The sequence below is a fragment of the Hypomesus nipponensis genome, chromosome 17 (genome assembly GCF_054491055.1).
Source record: "Hypomesus nipponensis isolate SF chromosome 17, ASM5449105v1, whole genome shotgun sequence".
NCBI lineage: Eukaryota > Metazoa > Chordata > Actinopteri > Osmeriformes > Osmeridae > Hypomesus > Hypomesus nipponensis.
The window spans coordinates 20773705-20801673 of record NC_140377.1 but is presented as its reverse complement, the minus strand read 5'-3'; the positions used below and the strand labels follow the sequence as shown (position 1 = coordinate 20801673).

General features: G+C 46.0%; 4 protein-coding genes across 4 annotated transcripts; 2 read left to right on the top strand and 2 right to left on the bottom strand.

Moving 5' to 3' along the window:
• The first annotated feature begins 488 nt into the window (after positions 1-488).
• On the top strand, positions 489-5567 carry lsm12a (LSM12 homolog a). Its single transcript, XM_084678904.1, has 5 exons — positions 489-667; positions 3468-3601; positions 4649-4758; positions 4893-5019; positions 5448-5567. The coding sequence occupies exons 1-5, from the start codon at positions 541-543 to the stop codon at positions 5541-5543; spliced, it is 594 nt and encodes a 197-aa protein (XP_084535030.1). The 5' UTR covers positions 489-540; the 3' UTR covers positions 5544-5567.
• Positions 5568-9059: 3492 nt separating this feature from the next.
• Positions 9060-10462, top strand: LOC146253985 (uncharacterized). Its single transcript, XM_084678484.1, has 2 exons — positions 9060-9485; positions 9689-10462. Exons 1-2 carry the CDS (start codon positions 9168-9170, stop codon positions 10460-10462), a joined length of 1092 nt encoding a protein of 363 aa, XP_084534610.1. The 5' UTR covers positions 9060-9167.
• Positions 10463-14607: 4145 nt separating this feature from the next.
• On the bottom strand, positions 14608-17051 carry LOC146253984 (NACHT, LRR and PYD domains-containing protein 1b allele 5-like). Its single transcript, XM_084677666.1, has 7 exons — positions 16830-17051; positions 16533-16588; positions 16224-16438; positions 15886-16133; positions 15446-15562; positions 15093-15240; positions 14608-14936 (listed from the first exon to the last, which is right to left on the bottom strand). The coding sequence occupies exons 1-7, from the start codon at positions 17049-17051 to the stop codon at positions 14626-14628; spliced, it is 1317 nt and encodes a 438-aa protein (XP_084533792.1). The 3' UTR covers positions 14608-14625.
• A 505-nt stretch (positions 17052-17556) lies between these two features.
• Positions 17557-27337, bottom strand: LOC146253983 (GTPase IMAP family member 8). Its single transcript, XM_084677665.1, has 3 exons — positions 26518-27337; positions 22032-22736; positions 17557-18236 (listed from the first exon to the last, which is right to left on the bottom strand). Exons 1-3 carry the CDS (start codon positions 27335-27337, stop codon positions 17578-17580), a joined length of 2184 nt encoding a protein of 727 aa, XP_084533791.1. The 3' UTR covers positions 17557-17577.
• Between the last annotated feature and the right edge of the window lie 632 nt (positions 27338-27969).

Here is a 27969-nt window from a genome sequence, read left to right as displayed (position 1 = left end):
TTTTGTAAGTAGACTACTTATTTTAAAATGTGTTACATAACATCACACAAAACATGATGTTTGTTCAACTGTTGAAAAGGCATTTTGTGTAAATGAGTGAACTGGTGCAAAGGTTGCTGCAGTAACTAGTCAGTAGGCCTATTAAACTAGCTGATTCAAAACTCATAAATTGTTTAAAATGCATGAATCGCCAAATACAGGAATGTTTTCACATATGTACCCAAGTATAACTAGTCTACTGTTACGGGGTTGTCCCCCCTTGGATTAGCAAGGTTAAGAGGACATAACCTTATTATGACCTCAAATCACAAATGTATTGTGCAGGTGTATATCAACACCTGCACTCGTCCCAAATACAGGCCTTCCTAATCATATTATTTTATTTCAAATCAATGTTACTGTGTTTTGTTATTTGACACATTTCCAGGATTGTTCCCGTTCTTTCGTGTGACACACCCATCAATATCATACGTTGTTGGCAGTGACGCCTCAGCGTGATTTGTACGTGAACCGAGCGCTCCGGGTTTCCTGGCGGAGAAGATGGCGGCTCCAGGACCGGGGGAGTATTTTAGTGTCGGGAGTCAAGTCTCCTGCCTCACCTGCTTGGGACAGCAACTTCAAGGAGAGGTCGTTGCCTTTGACTACCAGTCCAAGATGTTGACTTTGAGTATCCTTTTCCCATTTTGCGTTGGCAGCGAGTCGGTGGTCTCCAAGGCGGCAAGGGGCCTTGGGGTAACTGGTCACTCCTGCCAAATTGAGATCCACACAAGTGTTGTTAGCTAGCTAGCCAGCTAGCTTGAGCACACTTGCTAGTTAGCTTGTTAGATGGTTAATGATTGGATCGTAAAATGTGTTGATATATGTCCTAACTTGTTCAAGTAATAAATACTTCGGCTGAACCTTTCTTACAAATATTTTTCAACTGACTTGGCTTGTCAAGAGCTAGCCTAGTTATTTTACGGGTTTGCTGGCAAGTTGACTATAATGCTGTATGGGTGGATTAGCTCTCTTGCTATACCATGATGCTAGCCAGCCCAATGTAAAGCTATTATAATAAGTGGACGGCATGTCAAGGAGCTGTTACGTTGAAGCTAGCAGTAGCTAAAGTTAGCTGGCCAGCGAGTTAACACTCCTCTATGGATCACTATCTGGCAGCTTTAAGGGGCGTTATGCCCGGCAAATTAGCTTGCAGCAAGCAAACATGGGGATTCCTTTTGACTTCCTTATTAGCCACTGTAAACATACTTTGTTTCTAAACTTCAGAACCTAGTTATCTAGGTTAACCAGCATAAGCAGTTAATCTAGGTATTGCGATAGCTTGGATGCCGTTTAAACACCTAGCGAACTAGCTAGCTTAGCTTTTGCTAACTCAAATTTCCTCACGTTGTACCGATGTAGCTACATTGTAATGATAGATGGCTATTGCGAGGCCACATTGCATTGTCTATAAATGTGACATTGAAAGCCGGTGCAAACTGTAGCCTGATGACTGGTAAACGGAAATGTGACCCCTTTCTCTACTTGGATATGGGTAGGCCAGAGGCTCCGAGATTCAGCTAACATAGTTAAACTAGCTCTAGCTAACAAGCTAGACAGGTCAGGGCTGTGCGTGATAGTAAGCTTTCCCCAAACCCCTTGCACTTCTTGTTTCGTTTCTTGGCAGTTGAGGCATCTTCTCTGAATGTCAGGCAGGTTTTTATCAAACGGAGACGTTAGGTAGGTATTACCAGTCACATTCCTAATTGGCTTCAGGTCTTTCTACTTGATGTCTGTATTTCCACATCTTCTCCAGTCCACAGGGGGACCTTGGTGGGCTTTAACTAGTAGTAAGTAATAGTCAAGGAACAAACCTCTAGCGTTAACTATTATACAAGTATATACCATGTTACATTCACTACAGCAGCTGTTGCTGGACCAAACCAACCACATCACAGTTCATATTTAAGCTCTGGTTACAGTTATCAGCCTAACTGTGTTTGTTTCATCTTGAATATGTTGTGACCTCGTTCAGTTGGAACTTAGTTCATTCGTAAGAGGTCAGAAAACCCATCTATGGGTTCCTGTTTCCTGTTGAGTCATGTGACGTTCGTCGGGAAAGACGGAGAGGTCGCTGTGATGTCACGCAGTCCGTCGTCTGGCTTGCTGGGTCGCCTGGCTTGAAACTGGGCTTTCTTCTACAGGCTGAAGTCTATGAAGTATGCTGGACCACCAGATAACCCTGCTGGGTATGCTGTGTGGCGTGTTCTTCTGAGCAAGTTTAATTGTGGCCCTCAGGATGAAAAGGTCTCATGGTGGAACGTGCGTCACATGGCTAGGAAGCATGTATCGCCAGGGTCAATTGACAGGCTCACTCGGTCCGACGGTTCGCCTTGAAACCATCGTTGCGTTTGGGCTTTGCTCGAAGCGTTGCTCGTCTCTAAAACAGTCATCGTTTCGTAGGACCAGGCCAAGAGTTGTCGCGGTGTTTTGGATTGCTGCGGATCCTGTGGTTCAGTGTTGTCCCATCCAAAGAGGACCCACTTCCTTCACAGGCTTTGACCCCCTCAATGGATGAGCCTGGCCGTAGAGCAGGCCCATGGAATGCACGTCATGAACCCCAATGCCTGACATCTGACATCCTGTGGTTGACAAGCTGACTAAGCCTGCATCATTTTTACATTTGTAGTCATTTAGCAGAAGCTCTTATCCAGAGCGACTTACAGTAAGTACAGGGACATTCCCCCCCAAGGCAAGGGTGAAGTGCCTTGCCCAAGGACACAATGTCATTTGACTCGGCCGGGAATCGATCTGGCAACCTTCAGATTACTAGCCCGACTCCCTCACCGTTCAGCCACCTGACTCCCCTCATTATCTTCGTACAGCGTGTTCTGTCCCTCTGCCCTGTAGACGGTTGGAGGCTCAGAGCGGATGGCTCGGCCCCAACCGGTTTGTGTATACAAAACACCTTGGGCGCACACGCATAGCCGGAATAATTGCTCCCTTGTTCCTTTCTCTCCCTGTGGCTGGATTGCTGCTTCCCCCCTGTCTGTCACTACTTGTGCCTGTCCCACCCCTCACCCCACTGGGACACAATTGTTGTTCCTCTCGCACTTTTTTTTTTTTCTTCTTCTTTCCTGGACCCATCTCCATGGCGACCGTCAAGCGCGTTCCCAGGGTGTCCCGGGAGCGTCTGATAGGCTGCCCTCGGGTTGGAGAGGCGGAGTCAGAGGGACGGGAAAGTGGGTGTCTCACCGGGGGACCTCCAGCGTTCTAGAACCCCCCTTCCCCTCCAGGCCTTCTGGAACACGAGACAGAGCCAAGAACCCTCCTCTTCTGACAGCCCAAGACCATCTTGGCAGCCTAGCGTCGATAGCATACTGAGATCTTTGTTCTCTTGGCCTGGTCTAGTAAGGCCATACCAGCTATGCACACCGTGTGTGTGTGTGTGTGTATTGCCGTATTCTCCTTGACCCCCCCCCCCCCTTCAGAATGCGCCCCCTCCAGTGGCAAAGCGAACCTGAGTGACGTGGTCCTGGTCAACCTAGCTTATGTTTCTGAGGTCGACATCATCGACGACCGCGCAGAGACCCCTCCTCCACTAGCTTCTCTCAACGTCGGCAAGGTAAGGCTGCTGTCTGTGACAAACGCACACACACACAGCAGTTTCAGCCTTCCTTCTTGTTCTATGCGGTTAGTATAATGGAGGGGGGCTCATTCCTTTTGTACCATGTGTGTAACCTGAAGCAGATGATGGAATGCCTACAGCTTTTCCCCCATGGGCAAGGGAAATGCATGTCAGGTTCATTCACTCATAGAAGAAGAAGCCTCAATTAATAACCTGTTTTATATTAGCGGTGTCAACCAAATGCGGCCACCTGAACAATTTTGTTTCGGTCTGAATATGAAGTCAGCTCAGCAGGCCTTGTCTTTCTGGAGCTTTAGTGAGACGTCATTGTACCGTCATCCTCTCTCCTGTCTCACGTCACTGTCTCTCTCTCTGCCTCCTCTCTCCTGTCTCACGTCACTGTCTCTCTCTCTGCCTCCTCTCTCCTGTCTCACGTCACTGTCTCTCTCTCTGCCTCCTCTCCTGTCTCACGTTACTGTCTCTCTCTCTGCCTCCTCTCCTGTCTCATGTCACTGTCTCTCTCCCTCCTGTCTCACGACACTGTCTCTCCCTCTCTCCTGTCTCACGTCACTGTCTCTCTCTCCCTCCTCTCTCCTGTCACATGTCACTGTCTCTCCCTCCTCTCTCCTGTCACACATCACTGTCTCTCTCTCCCTCCTCTCTCCTGTCTCACGTCACTGTCTCTTTCTCCCTCCTCTCTCCTGTCTCATGTCACTGTCTCTCTCTCTCCTGTCTCACGTCGCTGTCGCTCCCTCCTGTCTCACGTCACTGTCTCTCTCTCCCTCCTCTCTCCTGTCACATGCCACTGTCTCTCTCCTGTCTCACGTCACTGTTTCTCTCTCCCTCCTCTCTCCTGTCTCACGTCACTGTCTCTCTCTCCCTCCTGTCACATGTCGCTGTCTCTCTCCCTCCTCTCTCCTGTCTCACGTCACTGTCTCTCTCTCCCTCCTCTCTCCTGTCACATGTCGCTGTCTCTCTCCCTCTTCTCTCCTGTCTCACGTCACTGTCTCTCTCTCCCTCCTCTCTCCCGTCACGGCGGCTCAGCTTGCCAACAGAGCGCGCTCGGAAAAGGAGGACAAGCTCTCCCAGGCGTACGCCATCAGTGCGGGCGTGTCCGCGGAGGGCCAGCAGCTGTTCCAGACCATACACAAAACGTAAGGCTCCGCCCCCCTCCGACGACAGTCTCACCCCGCCTTTTGACAGATACGCGCAGCTTCAAACCGACACTTGGTGTTTGTGAGCGCCGTGTCCTTCTTTGACCTTGACGTGCGTGTGTGTGTGCTTACAGCATCAAAGACTGCAAATGGCAGGAGAAGAACATCTTGGTGATGGACGACGTGGTGATCACCCCTCCGTACCAGGCGGATAACTGCAAGGGCAAGGAGGGCAGCGCGCTAAGTCACGTACGCAAAATAGTGAGTACATGACCCCTCCCCCTCTGTTCACCCCCCAGACTGCTGAGGGAAGGCTTAGTGACTTAGTTCATGTGGAAAAGGAGATCCCGGTGGGTAGCTCACCAGATAAGGCTGAGGGCTTACCACAGTGGCCAGGGTTCAAATCCGGCCTTGGCCTTTCCCTCCATGTCTTCCCCTCTCTCTCTTTCTCTTTCTCTCTCTCTCTCCCTACTTTTCCTGTCACACTTCACTTCAAACTGTCCAATAAAGCATGAAAATGTGTAAATATACTCTGTATATATATTTTTTTTTTAAAAGCTTATTTTCTATGGAAATTGCAGCGTGTGAATTGCAATGTTGTGATCCTAGGTGACGTGATGTTCATGTCCCCCCTCCCCCCCTGTTCAACCCCCCCCCCCTCCCTGCCCCCCCCCCCCCCCTCCGTTCAGGTGGAGAAACACTTTCGAGACGTGGAGAGTCAGAAGCTGGTGCCGCGGCAACCAGCCCAGCTAACACAGAAGGACTCCTCTGCTCTGTCATCATGAGCTTCAAGATCACACCTGGGGGGGGGGGGGGGGGGGGGGGGGGGGGGGGGGTTCTGCTGCAGGGGGGGGGGGGGGGGAGGAGCGGGGGGGGTTCTGCCGCAGGGTGGGAAGGGGGGGGCGGGGGCTCTTGGCTAACATGGTAAATGTTCCTGTTCCTCCCTCTGTCCATCGTTACATCAATGTCCCTAACCCCCAGTATGAGCCTCAACTACAGTCAGCAAATGTCCACAGTTTTCACCCACATTGGAGGGGGCAATTTTAAGAATAAGCAAATATAATTTTGACCTATTTAAACACCCTGTCGTAGACCCTTACGATCTCTTTTCCTCCTCGTCATAATCCAGATGTTCAAGGCACACTCCTCTTCCTACCATCTCATCTAAAAAGAATCTCATTTGCTAACTTTTTCTAACTTTTTTTTTATTTTTTATTTTTATGATTTTCCTATATTTTAACCTGGATAGGAATTCAAGGAAGGGAAAAATTACATTTTCTAAAATTGAAGTACTGTTTTGTTAAGAACACATTTTGATAGCTTAAAGCATAACAATCTGTTTTTGGGCTGGTGACTTTACAGAATGCAAGTACAAGAGCGTCCACAAAGGATGCCTACCTAGTTTAACAAGACATTGGGTTGTCTTTGTCAGTGAAGAATCAAACTTTTTATAATCTCTTATTTGGCCCCAATTTCTTTACTCGGTTCAGTGGTCACATTTTCTGTTCAGCCATGTGGGTTTTTACCCAAGACTCCTTTTGTCTAAAGACATTTTCTCAGTACTTTGTCTTGTTTATCCAACACCTCCATATTTTCATGACCAGATATGGGGACCGACCTGGTCTGTCCGTCCCCCCCGTCCCCCCGTCCCCCCCCCGTCTTCCTTTCTGGTCCGTGATTCTACAATACATGACCTCTTCCACGATGGGACCACTTCTATGAAAGTCACCTGGGTTCTAGAATCTGGAGCGATGCTGGCCTGTGTTCCGTGAGACTGGGCTGTGTTCTAAATGGGTCCGGGCTCCGTTTGTTTCCCTCCCCCCTCGCCTGCCTACTGAGAACGGCAGGTCGAATAATGTCTCTTCCCTCCGACTCAATGCATTCCTCCTTAGCCCGTTCAAGACAAAAAAAAGAGAGAGAGAGTGAACTTGCGTTGGCCAATTCCTGTGGTCAGACGAGACCCTCGCGTGTGACTCCAGAATTGATCAATCAGTCGATTTATCTCATTGAGATGTTTGTATTCACTTTTGGAAGAAAACAAATGTACTTAAAAATAAGATCTTGCCATGTTGGAGGCTGGGGTGGGTGGGTGGTGAGGCCTTTTGGCCCTGCAGCCCCCTCCCCGGCCTCGTGTTTTAACGGGAGCCTGATTGGAGGCTTCCTTGCAAGGCCAGTGGGGTTGAGTTTGAGGGGCGCCGTTGGGCCGCGGCGAGAACACCTCGGCTGTCCGCTGCCCGCGCCCAGGTTTCCTTCCCAGTATTTTATTTTTTATTTTTAAATAGTAACATGGAAATAAATAAATAAAAAAAAGTGAAAAAAAAAAGAAGTATTTGTACATTTGCTTGTTGTGTTTTGGCTTCTTCAAATGCTTAATGATATTGAGTGAATTCCAGAGCATGTTTTAGAGTAGAAAGGTCTTTGTGTGGTCGTGGTATTAATCATAATGAAAATGGCAAAGTTTTACATTTTCAAAAAGTGTATAATTTATGCAGATAAGTATCCATCAAGGAACTCCACATAATGTAAATGTGTTACAGAGCCTCCATAATCAGCCTCTTGTCCACAACTGCTGTAACTCCAAACTGCCACTAGGTGGCAGAACACTAATGCAGGATGTAGCGGAGATTGAAACCAAGGTAGTACAGCCAGGAACTTAGTGACTTGGATGATGACCATATTGATCTTTAATATGACCTTGTTAGTGAAGATTTATGAACGTGTTATGTTGATGATGGAACCAAAGTTAACCCCATAGCTTGAATGAAGAGGGGTCAACTGGACTGTATTAACAACCAGGAGAGAGAGAAACATTGAATCCAAACTAAAGACACAAATTCATGACTCGTCATGATTATGTTTTGGGAGATCAGGGAATATAACTGACCTTACTAACACGTGACAACTCTGATCTGCTTGTCAACGGTGCTTGTGGCTATGTTCATCTCTGCTATCCAGGTTCCATGCATCAACTGCAGAAGTCCAACAGAGAAATCTGAGGAATTTCAAAGTCTTCAAAATAACGGTTTAGCACAAAACTAGCTTACTTTGTCTGTCAATGGGCAATAAAGGGTTGAGTTTAGCATGTGAGAGGCAGGGGCCACCAGGAATTTTGGGCCCCATGAAAAAAAAAGTTTAACATTTCTATTCGTTTTTCAATTTAAGAATCGTCCATACTTGTCCTCCCTATACGGCGCCCCTGAATACAGGCCTGGTCAGTGCATGTCTAGGATGAGTACTGTATCCTGTCCGTTAGAATAACATCTCATTCATCGTTTTTGTCTCAAGTAAAAAATCCCCGTGATACAAGCCCAAACCAACTGAAACATTTATGTGGTCTCAGCCAACGACGAGAGGGGATTTGCTTTGTGAGACATGGGAGGTTACTCCGTACATATCCGGTCAGCATGACATTGTATGTACTCCATCAAATATTTACAACCATGGTGGTTCCAATATCAGTCTCCTGGACCCTCTTCACTGTCAGATACAAACATACGAGTCGAACATATTTTTTTAAATGGGAATGATACGTGCTTTGCAAGTATGTGTAAGTGCGTGTTGGTGAGTTCATGTTGTGTTTGTTTAGGGTAATAGTACAGGATGTAGACTGAGCAAAAACTGCCGTCATTCGTAGACAAGTGAATAGGCCTGCCCACTGAAAGGATTTAGCTTTTATGTAAGAATGAGTGTGATGGATTGACAGATGGAAGTGCTATTACGTAGCGTGGCCGATGTTGAGAATTTTCAGAGACTCTTACTTTGGCGGATGTTGGTGAACAGTGGATAAACTACTCACAGAAACGCGTGTTAAAATCCAACGTAAAAGACATCCATGCTAGATAACAGCTGGTGAGGAAAAACAAGTGGATTAGTGAAGGGTCTCTAGAGCTTGAGAGCAAAAGAGCGCGTGAGAGTTCACCGAGAGAGACGCGCAAATAGAATGCAGCATTTTACGTTTTCGCTTGGGGTAAGCACTTATATTTAACAACAGATTTCGAATAAAAGGTAGCCTATTTCGTATTTTAGGTAAATTAACTAGTTAATGTTTTACATTTTGGCATAATATACAATTCCGAATTACGCGCGTTATGACTGCTTAAATGGAGCAATGGATAGTGATGAGTTGAGTTCTCTTGTTGTAACTTAATTTCAATGCTATTAGATTTCTTTGTATTATCAGTTTTTCAAATTTTCTCCATCCAATTCGCCACAATTTTCTGCTACATTCGAACATTGACCCTTGTGAGGACGCATCATGGTCGTATATAGACTTTAGGTCATTCATTTATACTTTTTTACAGATGAACAGCAGGTATTTAAAGCACATTCCGAGACCAGGGATTAGAACCAAAACGAATTCTACCACCAACAACATCTGCGCTCTCCTTGATTAATCCTGCTATCTGCGAATGAACTGCACCTCGATGAGCTGGACACATTTAACCCCTGGAAATATGCTCTTTGCTGGTGTGCTGCTGGTCGCGCTGTCACGGTTGGACTGTTCTAACGGGTGCCCGCCTCAATGCCTCTGTTATGAGCACTCGGACCTGGTGGACTGTCGGGCAAGAGGGTTTTTGCGCGTGCCCCACAACCTGCCCCATGGCACGTGGCTCCTTGATTTTGGAGGCAACTTGCTGACAGATGTGAGGACGCATGCCTTCGCGGGTCTTTGGTCTCTGCGCGTCCTCGTGCTCTCAGACAGTGGCATCCAACATCTCCAGCGCCAGGTAAATAAACACCGCATAAACTGTCACCATAACCTGAAAAGTGTCAATGACAATAGCTCCAAGATGAGATTAAACTTGGTCTCTAAAGCTCAACAACTTTAACAAAATTCAGAACAATACACTTTCGAATTTATGTCAAAACGCCGAAGTTGTTTTCGCCTGTTTTACCTCAGGTGTCATAACCGTTGCGTCTCTGCTCTCAGGCGTTCTTCTCCCTCTCCTACTTGGAGAAGCTGGACATGAGCCGCAACCTCCTCCGCCAGCTCCCTCCGGACTTCTCCGACAGCCTGACGGCCCTCCGCGAGCTCCGCCTGGACCACAACACCCTGCTGCAGCTGGACCCCCCCAGCCTGGGCAGCCTGGAGAACCTGGAGAAGCTGGACCTCAGCCACAACCTGCTGGCCTCCCTGGAGACCGGAGCCTTCAGGGGCCTCTCCCGCCTGCGCCACCTCTACCTGCAGGCCAACCGCCTGGCCTCCCTCCAGCAGGGCTCCCTGGCCATGCTCCCCAGCCTGGAGATCCTCCAGCTGGGCCAAAACAACATCTCCCACATCGACACGGAGGCCCTCTCCCCCCTCCAGAGCCTGTCCGTGCTGGGCCTGGAGGGCAACGCTCTCCGCCACCTCAAGTTCAAGACCCTCCTCGGCCTGCACACGGCCGCCACCCACCTCCAGCTGGCGGGGAACCCCTGGAGCTGCGACTGCGACCTCCACCGCGTCTTCGGCAAGATCCTGAGCGTGCGCCACCTCCACGTGGACGACTACCGCAACGTGACGTGCCGCGAGCCGCCGCAGCTGGCGGGCGCGTCGCTGGCCTCGGTGGACAGCCAGCTCTGCATGGCCGAGACCGCCACCGTGCTGGTCATCACCGTCACCGTCCTGGTGACGGTGGTGGCGGCCCTGGTCATGGCGGAACGCACGCGGAAGAAGAACCAGGGGAAGAGCTGGGGAGGAGAGTCGGGCCGGGAGAAGGACTGAGGGGGGGCTGGCGGGGATGTGACTTGGGCAGCCGGGGGGAGCAGGACTGAGGAGGGCGGTTGGTGTCGTGGGGTTGAGCTGAGTTTGCACAAGGGAGCTTTTCAAACCATGAGACGTTGTTCCTAATGTCTATGCTACCTGTCTTTCAGTTGGACTTTGCGTGTTAAATAACTTGTTTAGTGTTTGTTCAGTTGCTTTGCTTGTTGCTGTGTCAATCAATTTCGCTGCTCCATGCCGTTTTGCCGTGATATCATATTTTGTACATACATGTTGTACTTCAATACATATTTTGTATCAAAGGATATATTTGATGGGAAGCACCAACTGTATCAAAGGTGTAATTATTTTCAGTGACAGGTCATACAAGATGAATTTAAAACGTCAAGGTCCACAGTCTGTTTTACACTAAGTTCTATCTGAATAAATATTAACATAAAAACTAGGGGCACAGCATGAAGTTTCTGTTAGGACTGTTGGTCGTGGTGTTGGTCGTGGTTTTGGTCGTGGTGTTGGTCGTGGTGTTGGTCGTGGTGTTGGTCATGGTGTTGGTGGTGGTGTTGGTCGTGGTGTTGGTCATGGTGTTGGTCGTGGTGTTGGTCATGGTGTTGGTCGTGGCGTTGGTCGTGGTGTTGGTCGTGGTGTTGGTCATGGTGTTGGTCGTGGCGTTGGTCGTGGTGTTGGTCGTGGTGTTGGTCGTGGTGTTGGTTGTGGTGTTGGTCGTGGCGTTGGTCGTGGTGTTGGTCGTGGTGTTGGTCATGGTGTTGGTCGTGGCGTTGGTCGTGGTGTTGGTCGTGGTGTTGGTCATGGTGTTGGTTGTGGTCTGAGAGGCTGCTATCCAGGTCACAGGGATAACAGGGAAGCATATGGCTCTGGCCTCAAGCACTCCAGCACCAGATTACTGCTGTGCTCCGCTCGGGGGCTGCATGATTAAACCTCACACGAAGCAGAGAACAGACACCCTACTCTAATCTCCCAGGACGCATGGCCGCGCCCTCATCTGTGGACAGGAGCTTTGATCGCCCTTCCATCCCCTGTCTCCCTGAAAGGCTCTCTCACACGCTCCGGTGAGGATTAAAGGCGCAAGATTATTGGGATGGAGAGAGAAGCCGCCATCATTTATTCGCTGGTCCTTTAATCAGGCAGCCTCAAGAAGGACATGACTTCTCTCTAGGAGAAGAGTTAGACGACTAGACCACTTGTTATAAGGTGACTTCCAGGGAAATGTTGGGTGCTGTGCTGGGGCAAGTCAGCGAATTCATAACAGATTACAACACAAAGAGCACGGAAAATAGTTCAAAACCACACTGTCTATGACGGCGGTGGTTGGATTATGACGTCATAACTCATCTGACCTTTGACCCCCCCCCCAGGCTGGCTGATGGACATGTTGAAACAGTGTTGCTGGACATGGAAATATGGCCAGTGTGAACCTTCTCAGTCTGTCAGATCTTTTAGAGCCAGTCAACAGTTTGTTGACATGATGTAGGTTTCAATCCAGCATGGATGGCATTAAGTACTTTGAGAAGTTGGACAGGGATCACAAGCTAAATCCAACTTCACATCAATATTGAATCATAACTTAGAAATGACCTTTACTTTGCCAGCAGCAGTGTCCTATGCCATCAGGGGCATTGTTACCTAAGACACCACATCCCATAATTAAGCCGATGGTAACACAAACAACCACACTGTCTTAAAACACACAAACAGGACAAGGAAACAGGATTATGACGTCATGTAACTCCACAATTTAAACCTTATTTTTGTTAGACAAAATAATCTTTCCAGATTCAGGGAAAGGGGATTTGAGTTCTCCTTCAACCTGAGGATTTGATCAGATTTAAGAATTGGCTTACACAAACACTTTCAATATGGCTTGTGCTTGATTTAGACATACAGCACGTGCTTATGTTTTGTTATGTAAAACTGTGACCATAACTTGGGTCCAATTTCATCATCATCCCGGCCAAACCCTCCATCTCCCACGATCTCTCAATCACCCTGGGATTTGCGACGGTGACATGGATGATGAGCTCTCCCTCACGGCCCACATTGCTGCATTCTCCCGGTCGTGTAGATTCACCCTCTACAACATCCGGAAGATCAGGAGATACCTGTCTGAGCACTCCACCCAGCTGCTAGTCCAAGCACTTGTCCTCTCCAAGTTGGACTACTGCAACTTGCTGCTCGCCGGTCTCCCAGCATGCGCAACCCGCCCTCTCCAGAGGATTTAGAACGCAGCGGCCCGCCTGGTCTACAATCTACCCAGACGGTCCCATGTTACCCCGCTCCTCATCTACCTCCACTGGCTTCCCATCACGGCCCGTATCAGATTCAAGACTCTGGTACTGACCTTCCGAGCAGTGAACGGGACTGCACCCGACTACATCAAGTCTCTCCTCCAGCCTTACACCCCCACCCGCCACCTACGGTCTTCTTCAGACAACCATCTGGTGGTCCCACCGCTCAAGACCCCCCGGTCCCAACACAAGCTCTTCTCCTGCCTGGCCCCCCAGTGGTGGAATCAACTACCCACGGCAACGCACATCTCCAACCTCCTTGTTAAGTTTGCTGACGACACAACTCATCTCCCTCCCCTCATCTCTGGCAGGGACAAGTCAGCTTACAGAGAGAAGGTTGATACCCTGACATCATGGTGCCAGGACTATAACCTCTCTCTCAACCTCAGCAAGACCAAGGAGATGATTGTAGACTATAGGAGGCGGCAGGAGGAGGAGCATGCACCCCTACTCATCAACGGATCTGAAGTCGAGAAGGTCAGCTGCTTCAGGTTCCTCAGGGTGAACATAGGCAATGATCTCACCTGGTCTGTTCACACGGACAAGGTGGTCAAAGCGGCCTGTAAACGCCTCTTCTGCTTGAGTAGACTGAAGAAGTTTGCCATGGACTCAGTCATCATCACTAACCTTTACAGATGCACTATAGAGAGCATTCAGACTGGTTGCACAGACAGGGACCGCAAGGCCCTACGTAGTGTGCTCTGTTCTGCTGAGTTAATCATCGGCAGGAAGCCCCCAGCCCTACAGGACACCTACCACACACGATGCCTCAGGAAAACTGGCAGGATTCTAAGAGACTGTTACCACCCATACTTCAGTCTCTTTACCCCGTTGCCTTCTGGCAGGTGATACCACAGCATCCGGTCTCACACAAGCAGACTGGACAACAGTTTCTTTCCAAGGGCCATCAGGCTTCTGAATGGACATTGATATGGACATTGATATATTTCTCACTGGTCACTTTACACTTTCAGCCACTGGTTGCACTGTTAGCAATATTGCACTACTGTACTTCACTTGTCTTAGGCTTGTATAGTTTTATAAGGTTAGTATAGGTTATTATGTGTATTAGAGGTTTAGTATACTGTATTTAATATTGTATATTATCTGTATAGTAAGGAGGTTTACTATATTTTAGCTTATCATAGATGTAATCTATGTTCTGTGTACTTATATGTTATGTTATGCCAGGTTGCTTTGTGTTGTCTTGTCTTAAGAATTTCAGTGTCCAGTCTGACCCTGTGTTGTTCTGTGCATCTGACAATAAAAGACTTGAACTTGAAAAATGGTCGGGCCACATTAGGATACAAAAACCAACGTGTGTGAGAGAGAGAGAGCTACCTAGGCATACATACAAGTCTGACTGCTAAGATATGTGGGAACTGTCAAGAAATGTACTGGACATGAATGTGTCTGTGGTCAGGGCATGTGATGGATCCCATGTCAGTGGAAGTTCACAGTTTTCAGTTTAGATTCTGAATGGACTGAAACAGCATTGACACAATCCAGGTCAGACAGCTGTGGCCCAAAGAAAGAACATCTTTTAACAACATAGATATTTATTGGATGTTTTTTTTTTTTATACATAGATTTCAGATCAATTTAGATTTGAATGAGAAAGTGTATTGTATCTATCCAGAGTAAAACAATATAAAACAAGAATAAGAGTATTTCAATGATTCCAACAATATAGATCCAATGTAGATAAAAATACCATGTGTAGGTATATAGCAAATTCATATTTCATTTATCTGTATTTACATTGTAAGTTAATATATGTGTACATACAGTGTATTCTCTACTAGGCTGAAACACTGGTGTGTGATACACTCATCCTAGGTCTGACACTGTTCTCTGCATGTTTTAATGGAAGCCAAGGGTTGTGTATAAGGCAGGGTCGTATTTAGACAACATAGTTTTCATCACAAAACATGAGTGAGGTCCTTTCTTCAGGACCATGTCGATGGTGGCCCATGCTCTATCCTTACTCATTACCTTCACCTTCACTGCCTCTCTTTCATCACCGTTGATAACCTTCTCCTGGAGAAGTCCATACAGCAGATTATCCAGGACAGGCATGGACACTCGCTCCACAAACTCCAGTCTTGTAGAGCGCAGCTGCTCTTCTGCAGAGCCCTTGCGAGCATGCTCAGTCTGCCTGCCCGATGAGGAACCTGGTTGTGTGGAGGAAAACCCAGATGTGTTCAGCTGTACTGTGCTGAAGTGACTGATTCTGGCGTCAGGTTTGTAGACTTTGATGCCAGTCATTAACCTCAGTAAAGTACTGCAGAAACAGAAGCCAGAATGTGGACCCTGAGGATGTCCTGTACCTGTTAGTGGAACACTTGCTGCCCACACCTCCTCTCCTTCTCCCCCTCCCTCCAGAAGCCTCAGCTCCACCTCCTTTGTGTCGGTGCTCAGAAACACCTGAAAGGTGGGGTGGTAGTTTGGACCGTAGTTCCAGTGGACCGCAACACGCTGAAACACAGATGAGAGGAGCTAAATCTAAACCATTTATAACCATCTATCAGGTTTGGATGAGTCTGGGCCAGTGGTTAATAGGATAAGAATTTTTAAAGGGAACCAAATTAGTAAGAAAACAAACTCAGATAATATAAAAGTTGTGTTGATCCCAATGTGACATCATCAGACAACATTATTATTTTATGGTGAGAGAGTTTACCTTAGGTTGGATCTTATATCTCTCCACATCACAGCAGAGATTGTAGACTTCCCCACGAGAGAGTGTGCAGTCTGAACACACAGCTATGTAAGAGCTGTTTCTCTGCATTCTCTCTACCTACACAGGACCATGTATTCAATATGTCAGCATTTCACTCTCTTGGCTTAGCTCACCAACTGTCTTTTACCTTTTATTCAACCACTTTTCAGTGCTAGTTGGCACAACCATAGCAAATTATATACTGATTTGGGCCTGTTGGAAGGACTGTACCTCTTGTTTTCAGATATTATTTGGACATTGTTATTCATACTTTATTAGACAGTTCAAACTAGACAGGAAAGATTGGGGAGAGAAAGAGAGGGGAAGAAATGCTGAAATGACCCAGGCTGGAATTGAACCCAGACAGCTGCATGGTGATTCACCGGAGCCCAGGACTGTACCTCTTGGAGTGGCACGTTGTGTGGTAGAACAATCAGGTTCAGAACAGAGTGCAGGGGGCCTAGTGGTTGGTGGAAGGGCAGCACCTGCCCCCTGGTGGTAAGAAAAGGTATGCACTGTCTCACCAGACCCCATAGGGACAGGTCTGTGATGTTCACCACCACATGTGTGTCAGTCACTCTCAGGGGAGGCAAAAGCTCCACATCATCACCACTGACATGAGCCACAGACAAGGAGTCAACCCCTTCTCCTGTAAGACAGCAGTGTTTCAGTTAGCAGTATTTCACAGCTGAGTAGGGTAAGCGTGGTGTTACTGGGTTGTGAGAGGTGTGGAACTCACCAGAAGGAATCTCACAGTGTGGGAGGTGCAGCTGACAGACAGAGCCCTGAGGACAGCTGATGTTGAACAGGGGTCCTGCAGGGGTCTGGCCTCTGCAGTGTAGCTGACCTTCGTCCCATTGGACAGTTCTGTAATGCACCTCCCCCTCTCCTTCCATCTGAAAGACCAGACTTGTCAACGTGCACTGGAACACACCTGCATGGGGGCACTGGAGCCTGGGGGACACAGGACAAGAGTGGTAATCACCTTCATGGTGAAAATACAGAGAAGATGAATAATACCTCTGTTACCATGGAATTGAACAGTCACCTGTATAAAGTCTCTGAAGGTTGTGAGGTGAATTCAGGTATCACAAAAGTTAGGGTCTGGAAAAAAGAATAAAAAATGTATACAACTACAAACCTTAGTCTACAATACTGTCAATACTCCACATGGTTGTATGCCAATTGAATTTGTTTTGATAATGAAAACTTCCATCAAAAAAAAATTGGACTGTGGATTATAAAAATAACCAATAAACCCTGAATTATGTCATTCTTTTGTAAAACTGAGCCTTCAGAAATAAGTCTGAAAGTACCTAAACAGATAATCTAGTAGTCTACGTACCGGTCCTTGTGGTTCCCTGCTGTGTGCAGGTTCAGGGTTTAATCTGCTGTGTGGAGATCTGTGTGGGTTACTCTCTGAGCTGAGGTGAGAAAGTATGGAGGTCTGGGAGCCGTAGCCAGAGCTCCTAAGAGACAGGAGATCAGATCTACTATCTCTGTTCTCTGTAGAGAAACACAGCAGGTCAGATACTGGGCTGGTTAGATTCCTACTCAGGGACCACATATGGGACATTCAACTGACTGATACAGACAAACTAACAGACAAGACAGACAGGTAGACAGACAGACACAGACAAGCAGAGAGACAGACAGACAAACAGACATCTTACTTTCAAGGCTCCACAGTGATCCAGTCTCAGATCTCCGACCAGAATCATCGTCTCTCTCAGCTCTGCTGTCTTCACTCACTGCACAACAACAACATACAAATAAGTAAACAAGGTCAAGTATTATATAGCCTTTTACAGTACATCCATTGACAAACACAGATAACAAAAGACTGACAACTGACAATTTTATAAAATATTGACTACATAGTATGTATTTGAAATTAGAAAGTAGCACATGGAATATTACAATTATGGGTATGGAATTGGTTCTTGTTATAGGCACATATATCTATATTGATATTTCTGTCTGTGTTCAAATATTTGTATTGTCTTTGCTTCTGTTTTTCCCTTCTCTCATTCCACATTTAGGGTTAGGTAATACAATGATATATGTACCAGGGCTGCTGTTACAGTAAACAGTCAAGACTCACTCATTGTAGGGAGGAGGTTGTAACTCCCAGCTCTTGTCACAGGCAGTAGTGACGTCTGGTAAAACACATCTCCTCTGTTTCTTGCCACCATCTCCTCCATCTTGTCCAACAGCTCAGTGACCTGAGTGTCATCACTCCTGTTCTCATTGTTGAGGACATGATACCTGTTTCCACATTTGTCAACAAGCCACTGGAGGGCCTTCCCTTCTCTCTCAATGTGCTGCTCAATGGTTGTGTCTCCCAGACAGTCCCCACAGGTGAACAGCAGTATAGCGTGCCTCCAGACTCTCTCACTGAGAAGATGCAGGTGTCCCTCTACTGATCTTCTGTGTTTCTCTGGGAATGACACATCCAGCCGTATGACCAGGAGGAGAGTGTGGGGTCCTGGAGGACACAGAGACACACTGCGTACTATCTCCTGTTTAACCAGCTCAGTAGTACTCTCTACAGGGAGATTCCTCCACCATCCTGGAGTGTCGACCACAGTGACCTGCCTCCCTGCTACTTCTCCCTGTCTCTTCACACACTGAGCAGCTGTCCTCAGGTCAAAATCCTCTCTGCCCAGAATGGTGTTTCCTGATGAACTCCTTCCTGCATGTTTCACCCCCAACAGCACAATCCTCAGCTCTGAGAGATGGAGGGAGTCACCTGTAGGAGAGAGAGAGAGAGAGAGAGAGAGAGAGAGAGAGAGAGAGAGAGAGAGAGAGAGAGAGAGAGAGAGAGAGAGAGAGAGAGAGAGAGAGAGAGAGAGAGAGAGAGAGAGAGAGAAGAACATATAGATGCATGAGACAGATTGAGAGATGGAGGGCAAACAGAAATTTCCTTTTCTTTGTGAAGTTTACAATGATCTTATCTACAGATTGTTTGAGTGAAGCATCGACACCACATAGTAATAGTGTGAGTTGTTGAAATGTTCTCTACTCAGATGAACGTATCCTACAAAAACAATAACATACTGATATTTACATTTATTCATTTAGCAGACACTTTTATCAAAAGCAACTTCCAAGAGAGAGCTTTACAAAGTGCATAGGTCACTGATAATAACAACAAGATAGCCCCATACATTGCGAGTAGCCAAAAACATGAAGCACATATTGTGAACAACCAAAATAAGTGCCAAAGGAAAAAACCCTAAGAGCAAGTAGTTAAACAAGTTACAATTTAAACAATATGAACCGCTATAAGTGCATGTGTACCTGTGCAAAAACAAGCAACATTACAGTAAAACCAATATATCACAGCAAGTACAAAAAATGTACTCAGTTACCACTAACCACAAGAGCAACAAGTCTCTAAGCAAGAGTCATTGTGATCCTTGAGGAAACTAAGAATCGGGTCAAGCAAACCATTCCTAAGTACTGTTGTACTCCCGGAACAAGTGCGTCTTTAGCCTTTTCTTAAAGTCAGTGTCTCTGATGGAGGTGGGGAGTTGATTCCACCACTGGGGGGCCAGACAGGAGAAGGGCTTGTGTTGAGACCAGGCGGTCTTGAGCGGTGGGACCACCAGGCGGTTGTCTGAAGAAGACCGTAGGTGGCGGGTGGGGGTGTAAGGCTGCAGGAGAGACTTGATGTAGTCGGATGCAGTCCCGTTCACTGCTCGGAAGGTCGGTACCAGGGGATTGAATCTGATACGGGCCATGATGGGTAGCCAGTGGAGAGAGATGAGGAGCAGGGTAACATGGGAGCGTCTGGGTAGATTGTAGACCAGGCGGGCCGCTGCGTTCTGAATCCTCTGAAGAGGGCGGGTTGCGCATGCTGGGAGACCAGCCAGCAGCGAGTTCCAGTAGTCCAACTTGGAGAGGACAAGAGCTTGGACTAGCAGCTGGGTGGAGTGTTCAGACAGGTATCTCCTGATCTTCCGGATGTTGTAGAGGATGAATCTACACGACAGGGAGACTGCAGCAATGTGGGCCGTGAGGGAGAGCTCGTCATCCATGGTGACCCCGAGGTTCCTGGCAGAGGATGAAGGGGTCACCGTCGCAGATCCCAGGGTTATTGAGAGATCGTGGGAGATGGAGGGTATAGCCGGGATGATGAGAAGTTCTGTTTTGGCAAGGTTCAGCTGGAGGTGGTGCTTAGTCATCCAGGCGGAGATGTCTGTGAGGCAGGCATCAATCCTAGCTGAGATCCCCGGATTGGTCGGGGGGAACGACAGGTTCAGCTGTGTGTCGTCAGCGTAGCAGTGGTAGGAGAAGCCATGGGAGGTGATGATTGGTCCAAGTGAGGTGGTGTACAGAGAGAAGAGGAGGGGTCCAAGGACGGAGCCCTGTGGGACACCAGTGGAGAGCTGGCGAGGGCCTGACAGTTTGCCTCCCCAGGACACCTTGTAGGATGTTCCCTTGATATCCTTATTATGCACAACATTGTTCATCAATAATTGAAATTACATTTTTCTCATATTAAAACCAGACTCTAAATATCCAGTGTAGAGCTGTATTGGCTGACACCTGAATGATACCCCTTTGCCCCTTTGTTACAGGTCATTCAGACACTCATCTGGGACAGTCGTTCGATTTGTACAAAAGGGACTGTAATGTTAAAATGACAATCACACTTTCTAGAATACACCTCTGGAGAGATGGTGAAGAGGTCTGTCTTTGACCACTGATCAGTTAACAATAACTAATGATGACTTTATTACTGTATATTGTTTGGAATGCTCTGAATCTAATAAACAATGTTTGAATATACCTTGCTATATTAGCTCATGAGAACACTGAACGTCAGGGCCATTTCTAGGAGCCCTATCTAAAGCCTAAACAAAAGCTATCTAGCACCATGAATGCAGCGTCTTCTGTCTGTGCTTGAGAAGGCTGTGTTGATGTCACCCCTTAACGTTTCTTGTGAGAGTAAAACCTCCCGTATTGTGATACTATTTACAGTAACCGTCTTGATTCCTGTATTCTTTGTCCAGTCCTCTGAGATGTTCAACTTGAGTGTATCAAACACTTGCACCTTATAGATCTAGAATAAATACGTAGATTTTGTCTTGAATTTGTGCTTGACGATTCACTTAGTTTTTCACAATTGTTAAAACGCTAAACCCCATTTTCTGAATCAAATGTTCAGTGAACTAAAACAATTTGTCAAATCAGACACTCTTTTGGCCAAACTCATCAACACATTCTCATTCACTAAACACATTTTGCACTGTGATGCACTTGTGCTGCAACATGGTAAACACAGGGGGCAAACAGTAAACACAACTACAACACAGCTGTCATCTGTAAAACACAATGACTCAAAATTGTTCACACTTGTTTCTAATGGTGGTTTGCGACAATGTCAGCTTTCACCATGGTGTCTATATGCAAGAATAGTTCAACATCAACCAGCATTTTTACTATAAATGTTTACCTTCCACCATACAGCCCTTTTCTCAACCCATTTACGGAAAGAGTTTTTCTCTGTGTGGCAGTGAAAAGTCTATGACCGAAACCCATATACCAGGGTAAATCTCCTACAGTCAATGGAATTGGTGACATAGGTGCGGAGTGTTTTCAAGGCTGGATCCAGCACACCAGAGGGTTTTTACCCAGTTTTTCTTTGTTGTTTGTTGACAGTACTAAGTTGTGATGGTTACTGTAATATTTTCAAACCAAATCAAATGCACAGTATTTTAACGTATAGCCCTTTTTACAAGCAATGTCACAGAGGGCTTCACATACGCCCATAGAACTGCCCATCAGCCAACCTCAACCCTCAAGGAAGACAGGGAAAAAATCCCAGAAAAACTCATGTGTTTTAGCAATCGTGAAAAACTGTAATTGACTTGGTACTTTCACAGCTTTTGGGTACTATCTAATATGTCTTCAGTGTCTCAACAGTTGAAGATAAAAGTGAACCGAGGAAGACTCTCATTAAAAGTTGTGTTCATGTAAATATAGCTCTAAACAGATTTTAATGTCATGTTTGATATGATTCTGTTTCTTATTGTATTACATTCTAGTACTACTTTTACAGTAACATTGTAACATGTATATTTACAGGGTTTACAGAGTTTGTGCATGCAGTGGTCCAACATGTGTTTACATATTCCCTTGTCTTGCAAAAGTGTCACAATTGGTCTACTGCAGCCAAACATTTAGAAAGTCAAGAGAGAATTTTTAAATATTTTTTTCAAAATTTTCTGAACGTTGGACGGACTGGTAAATTATACTGTGAAGGTAAATAAAACTGTTGATGAAGAACAGTGTGTTCTTCATCAGATTACATAATATCCTGTTCATTTTTACAGGTGACATGGTAAAATGAAAACCTTCACATGTATCCGTAACTGCTAACATGATGAACTTCCTGCCATAGTTGATAATCATTCTCCTGTCTTTACTCATGGAGAGAATGGAGAGCAGGCAGGGTCTAAATATATGTATAAAACATGCCAAAAAATTATTCAGCTATTCACACCAAGACTCTGGGTGGACACTGAAAGGAACTCACCCTTTAGTGATCTGAGAGTCTCTCTCTGTTTCTGCACCTTCATCAGCCTCTGTTGTGCTCTCTCTTCCTCTGCCCTCCTTCTCTCCTCTATCTTCTCCAGGATCTCTCTGTCCATCTCATAGTGGCCTCCTCTGTTTCTTGCCACCATCTCCTCCATCTTGTCCAACAGCTCAGTGACCTGAGTGTCATCACTCCTGTTCTCATTGTTGAGGACATGATACCTGTTTCCACATTTGTCAACAAGCCACTGGAGGGCCTTCCCTTCTCTCTCAATGTGCTGCTCAATGGTTGTGTCTCCCAGACAGTCCCCACAGGTGAACAGCAGTATAGTGTGCCTCCAGACTCTCTCTGGGGGAAGATGCAGGTGTCCCTCTACTGATCTTCTGTGTTTCTCTAGAAATGATCGATCCAGCCGTATGACCAGGAGGAGAGTGTGGGGTCCTGGAGGACACAGAGACACACTGCGTACTATCTCCTGTTTAACCAGCTCAGTAGTACTCTCTACAGGGAGATTCCTCCACCATCCTGGAGTGTCGACCACAGTGAACTGCCTCCCTGCTACTTCTCCCTGTCTCTTCACACACTGAGCAGCTGTCCTCAGGTCAAAATCCTCTCTGCCCAGAATGGTGTTTCCTGATGAACTCTTCCCTGCATCTCTTCCCCCCAGCAGCACAATCCTCAGCTCTGAGAGATGGAGGGAGTCACCTGTAGGAGAGAGAGAGAGAGAGAGAGAGAGAGAGAGAGAGAGAGAGAGAGAGAGAGAGAGAGAGAGAGAGAGAGAGAGAGAGAGAGAGAGAGAGAGAGAGAGAGAGAGAAGAACATATAGATGCATGAGACAGATTGAGAGATGGAGGGCAAACAGAAATTTCCTTTTCTTTGTGAAGTTTACAATGATCTACAGATTGTTTGAGTGAAGCATCGACACCACAGAGTAATAGTGTGAGTTGTTGAAATGTTCTCTACTCAGATGAACGTATCCTACAAAAACAATAACTTACTGATATTTACATTTATTCATTTAGCAGACACTTTTATCAAAAGCAACTTCCAAGAGAGAGCTTTACAAAGTGCATAGGTCACTGATAATAACAACAAGATAGCCCCAAGACATTGCGAGTAGCCAAAAACATGAAGCACATATTGTGAACAACCAAAATAAGTGCCAAAGGAAAAAACCCTAAGAGCAAGTAGTTAAACAAGTTACAATTTAAACAATATGAACCGCTATAAGTGCATGTGTACCTGTGCAAAAACAAGCAACATTACAGTAAAACCAATATATCACAGCAAGTACAAAAAATGTACTCAGTTACCACTAACCACAAGAGCAACAAGTCTCTAAGCAAGAGTCATTGTGATCCTTGAGGAAACTAAGAATCGGGTCAAGCAAACCATTCCTAAGTACTGTTGTACTCCCGGAACAAGTGCGTCTTTAGCCTTTTCTTAAAGTCAGTATCTCTGATGGAGGTGGGGAGTTGATTCCACCACTGGGGGGCCAGACAGGAGAAGGGCTTGTGTTGAGACCAGGCGGTCTTGAGCGGTGGGACCACCAGGCGGTTGTCTGAAGAAGACCGTAGGTGGCGGGTGGGGGTGTAAGGCTGCAGGAGAGACTTGATGTAGTCGGGTGCAGTCCCGTTCACTGCTCGGAAGGTCGGTACCAGGGGATTGAATCTGATACGGGCCATGATGGGTAGCCAGTGGAGAGAGATGAGGAGCAGGGTAACATGGGAGCGTCTGGGTAGATTGTAGACCAGGCGGGCCGCTGCGTTCTGAATCCTCTGAAGAGGGCGGGTTGCGCATGCTGGGAGACCAGCCAGCAGCGAGTTCCAGTAGTCCAACTTGGAGAGGACAAGAGCTTGGACTAGCAGCTGGGTGGAGTGTTGAGACAGGTATCTCTTGATCTTCCGGATGTTGTAGAGGATGAATCTACACGACAGGGAGACTGCAGCAATGTGGGCCGTGAGGGAGAGCTCGTCATCCATGGTGACCCCAAGGTTCCTGGCAGAGGATGAAGGGGTCACCGTCGCAGATCCCAGGGTTATTGAGAGATCGTGGGAGATGGAGGGTATAGCCGGGATGATGAGAAGTTCTGTTTTGGCAAGGTTCAGCTGGAGGTGGTGCTTAGTCATTCAGGCGGAGATGTCTGTGAGGCAGGCATCAATCCTAGCTGAGATCCCCGGATTGGTCGGGGGGAACGACAGGTTCAGCTGTGTGTCGTCAGCGTAGCAGTGGTAGGAGAAGCCATGGGAGGTGATGATTGGTCCAAGTGAGGTGGTGTACAGAGAGAAGAGGAGGGGTCCAAGGACGGAGCCCTGTGGGACACCAGTGGAGAGCTGGCGAGGGCCTGACAGTTTGCCTCCCCAGGACACCTTGTAGGATGTTCCCTTGATATCCTTATTATGCACAACATTGTTCATCAATAATTGAAATTACATTTTTCTCATATTAAAACCAGACTCTAAATATCCAGTGTAGAGCTGTATTGGCTGACACCTGAATGATACCCCTTTGCCCCTTTGTTACAGGTCATTCAGACACTCATCTGGGACAGTCGTTCGATTTGTACAAAAGGGACTGTAATGTTAAAATGACAATCACACTTTCTAGAATACACCTCTGGAGAGATGGTGAAGAGGTCTGTCTTTGACCACTGATCAGTTAACAATAACTAATGATGACTTTATTACTGTATATTGTTTGGAATGCTCTGAATCTAATAAACAATGTTTGAATATACCTTGCTATATTAGCTCATGAGAACACTGAACGTCAGGGCCATTTCTAGGAGCCCTATCTAAAGCCTAAACAAAAGCTATCTAGCACCATGAATGCAGCGTCTTCTGTCTGTGCTTGAGAAGGCTGTGTTGATGTCACCCCTTAACGTTTCTTGTGAGAGTAAAACCTCCCGTATTGTGATACTATTTACAGTAACCGTCTTGATTCCTGTATTCTTTGTCCAGTCCTCTGAGATGTTCAACTTGAGTGTATCAAACACTTGCACCTTATAGATCTAGAATAAATACGTAGATTTTGTCTTGAATTTGTGCTTGACGATTCACTTAGTTTTTCACAATTGTTAAAACGCTAAACCCCATTTTCTGAATCAAATGTTCAGTGAACTAAAACAATTTGTCAAATCAGACACTCTTTTGGCCAAACTCATCAACACATTCTCATTCACTAAACACATTTTGCACTGTGATGCACTTGTGCTGCAACATGGTAAACACAGGGGGCAAACAGTAAACACAACTACAACACAGCTGTCATCTGTAAAACACAATGACTCAAAATTGTTCACACTTGTTTCTAATGGTGGTTTGCGACAATGTCAGCTTTCACCATGGTGTCTATATGCAAGAATAGTTCAACATCAACCAGCATTTTTACTATAAATGTTTACCTTCCACCATACAGCCCTTTTCTCAACCCATTTACGGAAAGAGTTTTTCTCTGTGTGGCAGTGAAAAGTCTATGACCGAAACCCATATACCAGGGTAAATCTCCTACAGTCAATGGAATTGGTGACATAGGTGCGGAGTGTTTTCAAGGCTGGATCCAGCACACCAGAGGGTTTTTACCCAGTTTTTCTTTGTTGTTTGTTGACAGTACTAAGTTGTGATGGTTACTGTAATATTTTCAAACCAAATCAAATGCACAGTATTTTAACGTATAGCCCTTTTTACAAGCAATGTCACAGAGGGCTTCACATACGCCCATAGAACTGCCCATCAGCCAACCTCAACCCTCAAGGAAGACAGGGAAAAAATCCCAGAAAAACTCATGTGTTTTAGCAATCGTGAAAAACTGTAATTGACTTGGTACTTTCACAGCTTTTGGGTACTATCTAATATGTCTTCAGTGTCTCAACAGTTGAAGATAAAAGTGAACCGAGGAAGACTCTCATTAAAAGTTGTGTTCATGTAAATATAGCTCTAAACAGATTTTAATGTCATGTTTGATATGATTCTGTTTCTTATTGTATTACATTCTAGTACTACTTTTACAGTAACATTGTAACATGTATATTTACAGGGTTTACAGAGTTTGTGCATGCAGTGGTCCAACATGTGTTTACATATTCCCTTGTCTTGCAAAAGTGTCACAATTGGTCTACTGCAGCCAAACATTTAGAAAGTCAAGAGAGAATTTTTAAATATTTTTTTCAAAATTTTCTGAACGTTGGACGGACTGGTAAATTATACTGTGAAGGTAAATAAAACTGTTGATGAAGAACAGTGTGTTCTTCATCAGATTACATAATATCCTGTTCATTTTTACAGGTGACATGGTAAAATGAAAACCTTCACATGTATCCGTAACTGCTAACATGATGAACTTCCTGCCATAGTTGATAATCATTCTCCTGTCTTTACTCATGGAGAGAATGGAGAGCAGGCAGGGTCTAAATATATGTATAAAACATGCCAAAAAATTATTCAGCTATTCACACCAAGACTCTGGGTGGACACTGAAAGGAACTCACCCTTTAGTGATCTGAGAGTCTCTCTCTGTTTCTGCACCTTCATCAGCCTCTGTTGTGCTCTCTCTTCCTCTGCCCTCCTTCTCTCCTCTATCTTCTCCAGGATCTCTCTGTCCATCTCATAGTGGCCTCCTCTGTTTCTTGCCACCATCTCCTCCATCTTGTCCAACAGCTCAGTGACCTGAGTGTCATCACTCCTGTTCTCATTGTTGAGGACATGATACCTGTTTCCACATTTGTCAACAAGCCACTGGAGGGCCTTCCCTTCTCTCTCAATGTGCTGCTCAATGGTTGTGTCTCCCAGACAGTCCCCACAGGTGAACAGCAGTATAGTGTGCCTCCAGACTCTCTCTGGGGGAAGATGCAGGTGTCTCTCTACTGATCTTCTGTGTTTCTCTAGAAATGATCGATCCAGCCGTATGACCAGGAGGAGAGTGTGGGGTCCTGGAGGACACAGAGACACACTGCGTACTATCTCCTGTTTAACCAGCTTAGTAGTCTCCTCTACAGGGAGATTCCTCCACCATCCTGGAGTGTCGACCACAGTGAGCTGCCTCCCTGCTACTTCTCCCTGTCTCTTCACACACTGAGTAGCTGTCCTCAGGTCAAACTCCTCTCTGCCCAGGATGGTGTTTCCCGATGAACTTTTTCCCGCGTGTTTCCCCCCCAGCAGCACAATCCTCAACTCTGAGAGACGGAGGGAGTCACCTGTCAGAGAGAGGGGAGGGGAGAGAGACAAAGAGGTAGAGAGAGAGAACGGGACAGAAATAGAGGAGAAACAGGGAGAAAAAGTGAAAAGGTCAAGAGAGACATTTTTATTCATATTCTTCATGTTATAAATGTACTGAACGATGGAAGGACTGGTCAATTATACTGTGAAGGTAAATAAAACTGTTGATGAAGAACAGTGTGTTCTTCATCAGATTACAAAATATCCTGTTCATTTTTACAGGTGACATGGTAAAATGAAAACCTTCAAAAGGAACCGTAACCACTGCTAACATGATCAACTTCCTGGTTATGTTGAATCATTTTATGGTTGAAAAACTTCAATGAAGACCGTTTACCTGAAGCCATAGTTGACAATCCTTCTCCTCTCTTTACTCATGGAGAGAATGAAGAGCAGGCAGGGTCTAAAATATATATAAAACACGCCAAAATGTAATGTTACCGTGGTGACACGACATGAAATGTAGGTTTATTAATCAACCTACTTGTGTAGTTGGAATACAGGTCAAATCTTAACTATCTGTTAAGATCCAGCATGTTCTGCCCTGTCTATATTTTAGCCCATTGTTACAGTTTATTAATTTAGTTAATCTGGTTAACAATTAATGACCATTTCAATCGATTTTTTACTTACCTATACCAACACCCCACACTCAAAGCCTAGCAGACGATGAAGGAAAAATGTTAGTTTGTGTGTCAGGGGAAATAGAAAGTAGATCCAAACAG

Coding starts and splice junctions, on each gene's coding strand:
- LOC146253983 (XM_084677665.1), bottom strand. CDS start 27,337: ATGAATAAAAATGTCTCTCTTGACCTTTTCACTTTTTCTCCCTGTTTC. Junction 22,737..26,517: donor GACTCTCAGATCACTAAAGG/GTGAGTTCCTTT, acceptor TCTCTCCTACAG/GTGACTCCCTCCATCTCTCA. Junction 18,237..22,031: donor GACTCTCAGATCACTAAAGG/GTGAGTTCCTTT, acceptor TCTCTCCTACAG/GTGACTCCCTCCATCTCTCA.
- lsm12a (XM_084678904.1), top strand. CDS start 541: ATGGCGGCTCCAGGACCGGGGGAGTATTTTAGTGTCGGGAGTCAAGTC. Junction 668..3,467: donor GTCCAAGATGTTGACTTTGA/GTATCCTTTTCC, acceptor CCCCCCCTTCAG/AATGCGCCCCCTCCAGTGGC. Junction 5,020..5,447: donor TAAGTCACGTACGCAAAATA/GTGAGTACATGA, acceptor CCCTCCGTTCAG/GTGGAGAAACACTTTCGAGA.
- LOC146253984 (XM_084677666.1), bottom strand. CDS start 17,051: ATGTGGTCCCTGAGTAGGAATCTAACCAGCCCAGTATCTGACCTGCTG. Junction 16,589..16,829: donor GCAGGGAACCACAAGGACCG/GTACGTAGACTA, acceptor TCTTTTTTCCAG/ACCCTAACTTTTGTGATACC. Junction 15,563..15,885: donor ACAACGTGCCACTCCAAGAG/GTACAGTCCTGG, acceptor GGTCCTGTGTAG/GTAGAGAGAATGCAGAGAAA.
- LOC146253985 (XM_084678484.1), top strand. CDS start 9,168: ATGAACTGCACCTCGATGAGCTGGACACATTTAACCCCTGGAAATATG. Junction 9,486..9,688: donor TCCAACATCTCCAGCGCCAG/GTAAATAAACAC, acceptor CTCTGCTCTCAG/GCGTTCTTCTCCCTCTCCTA.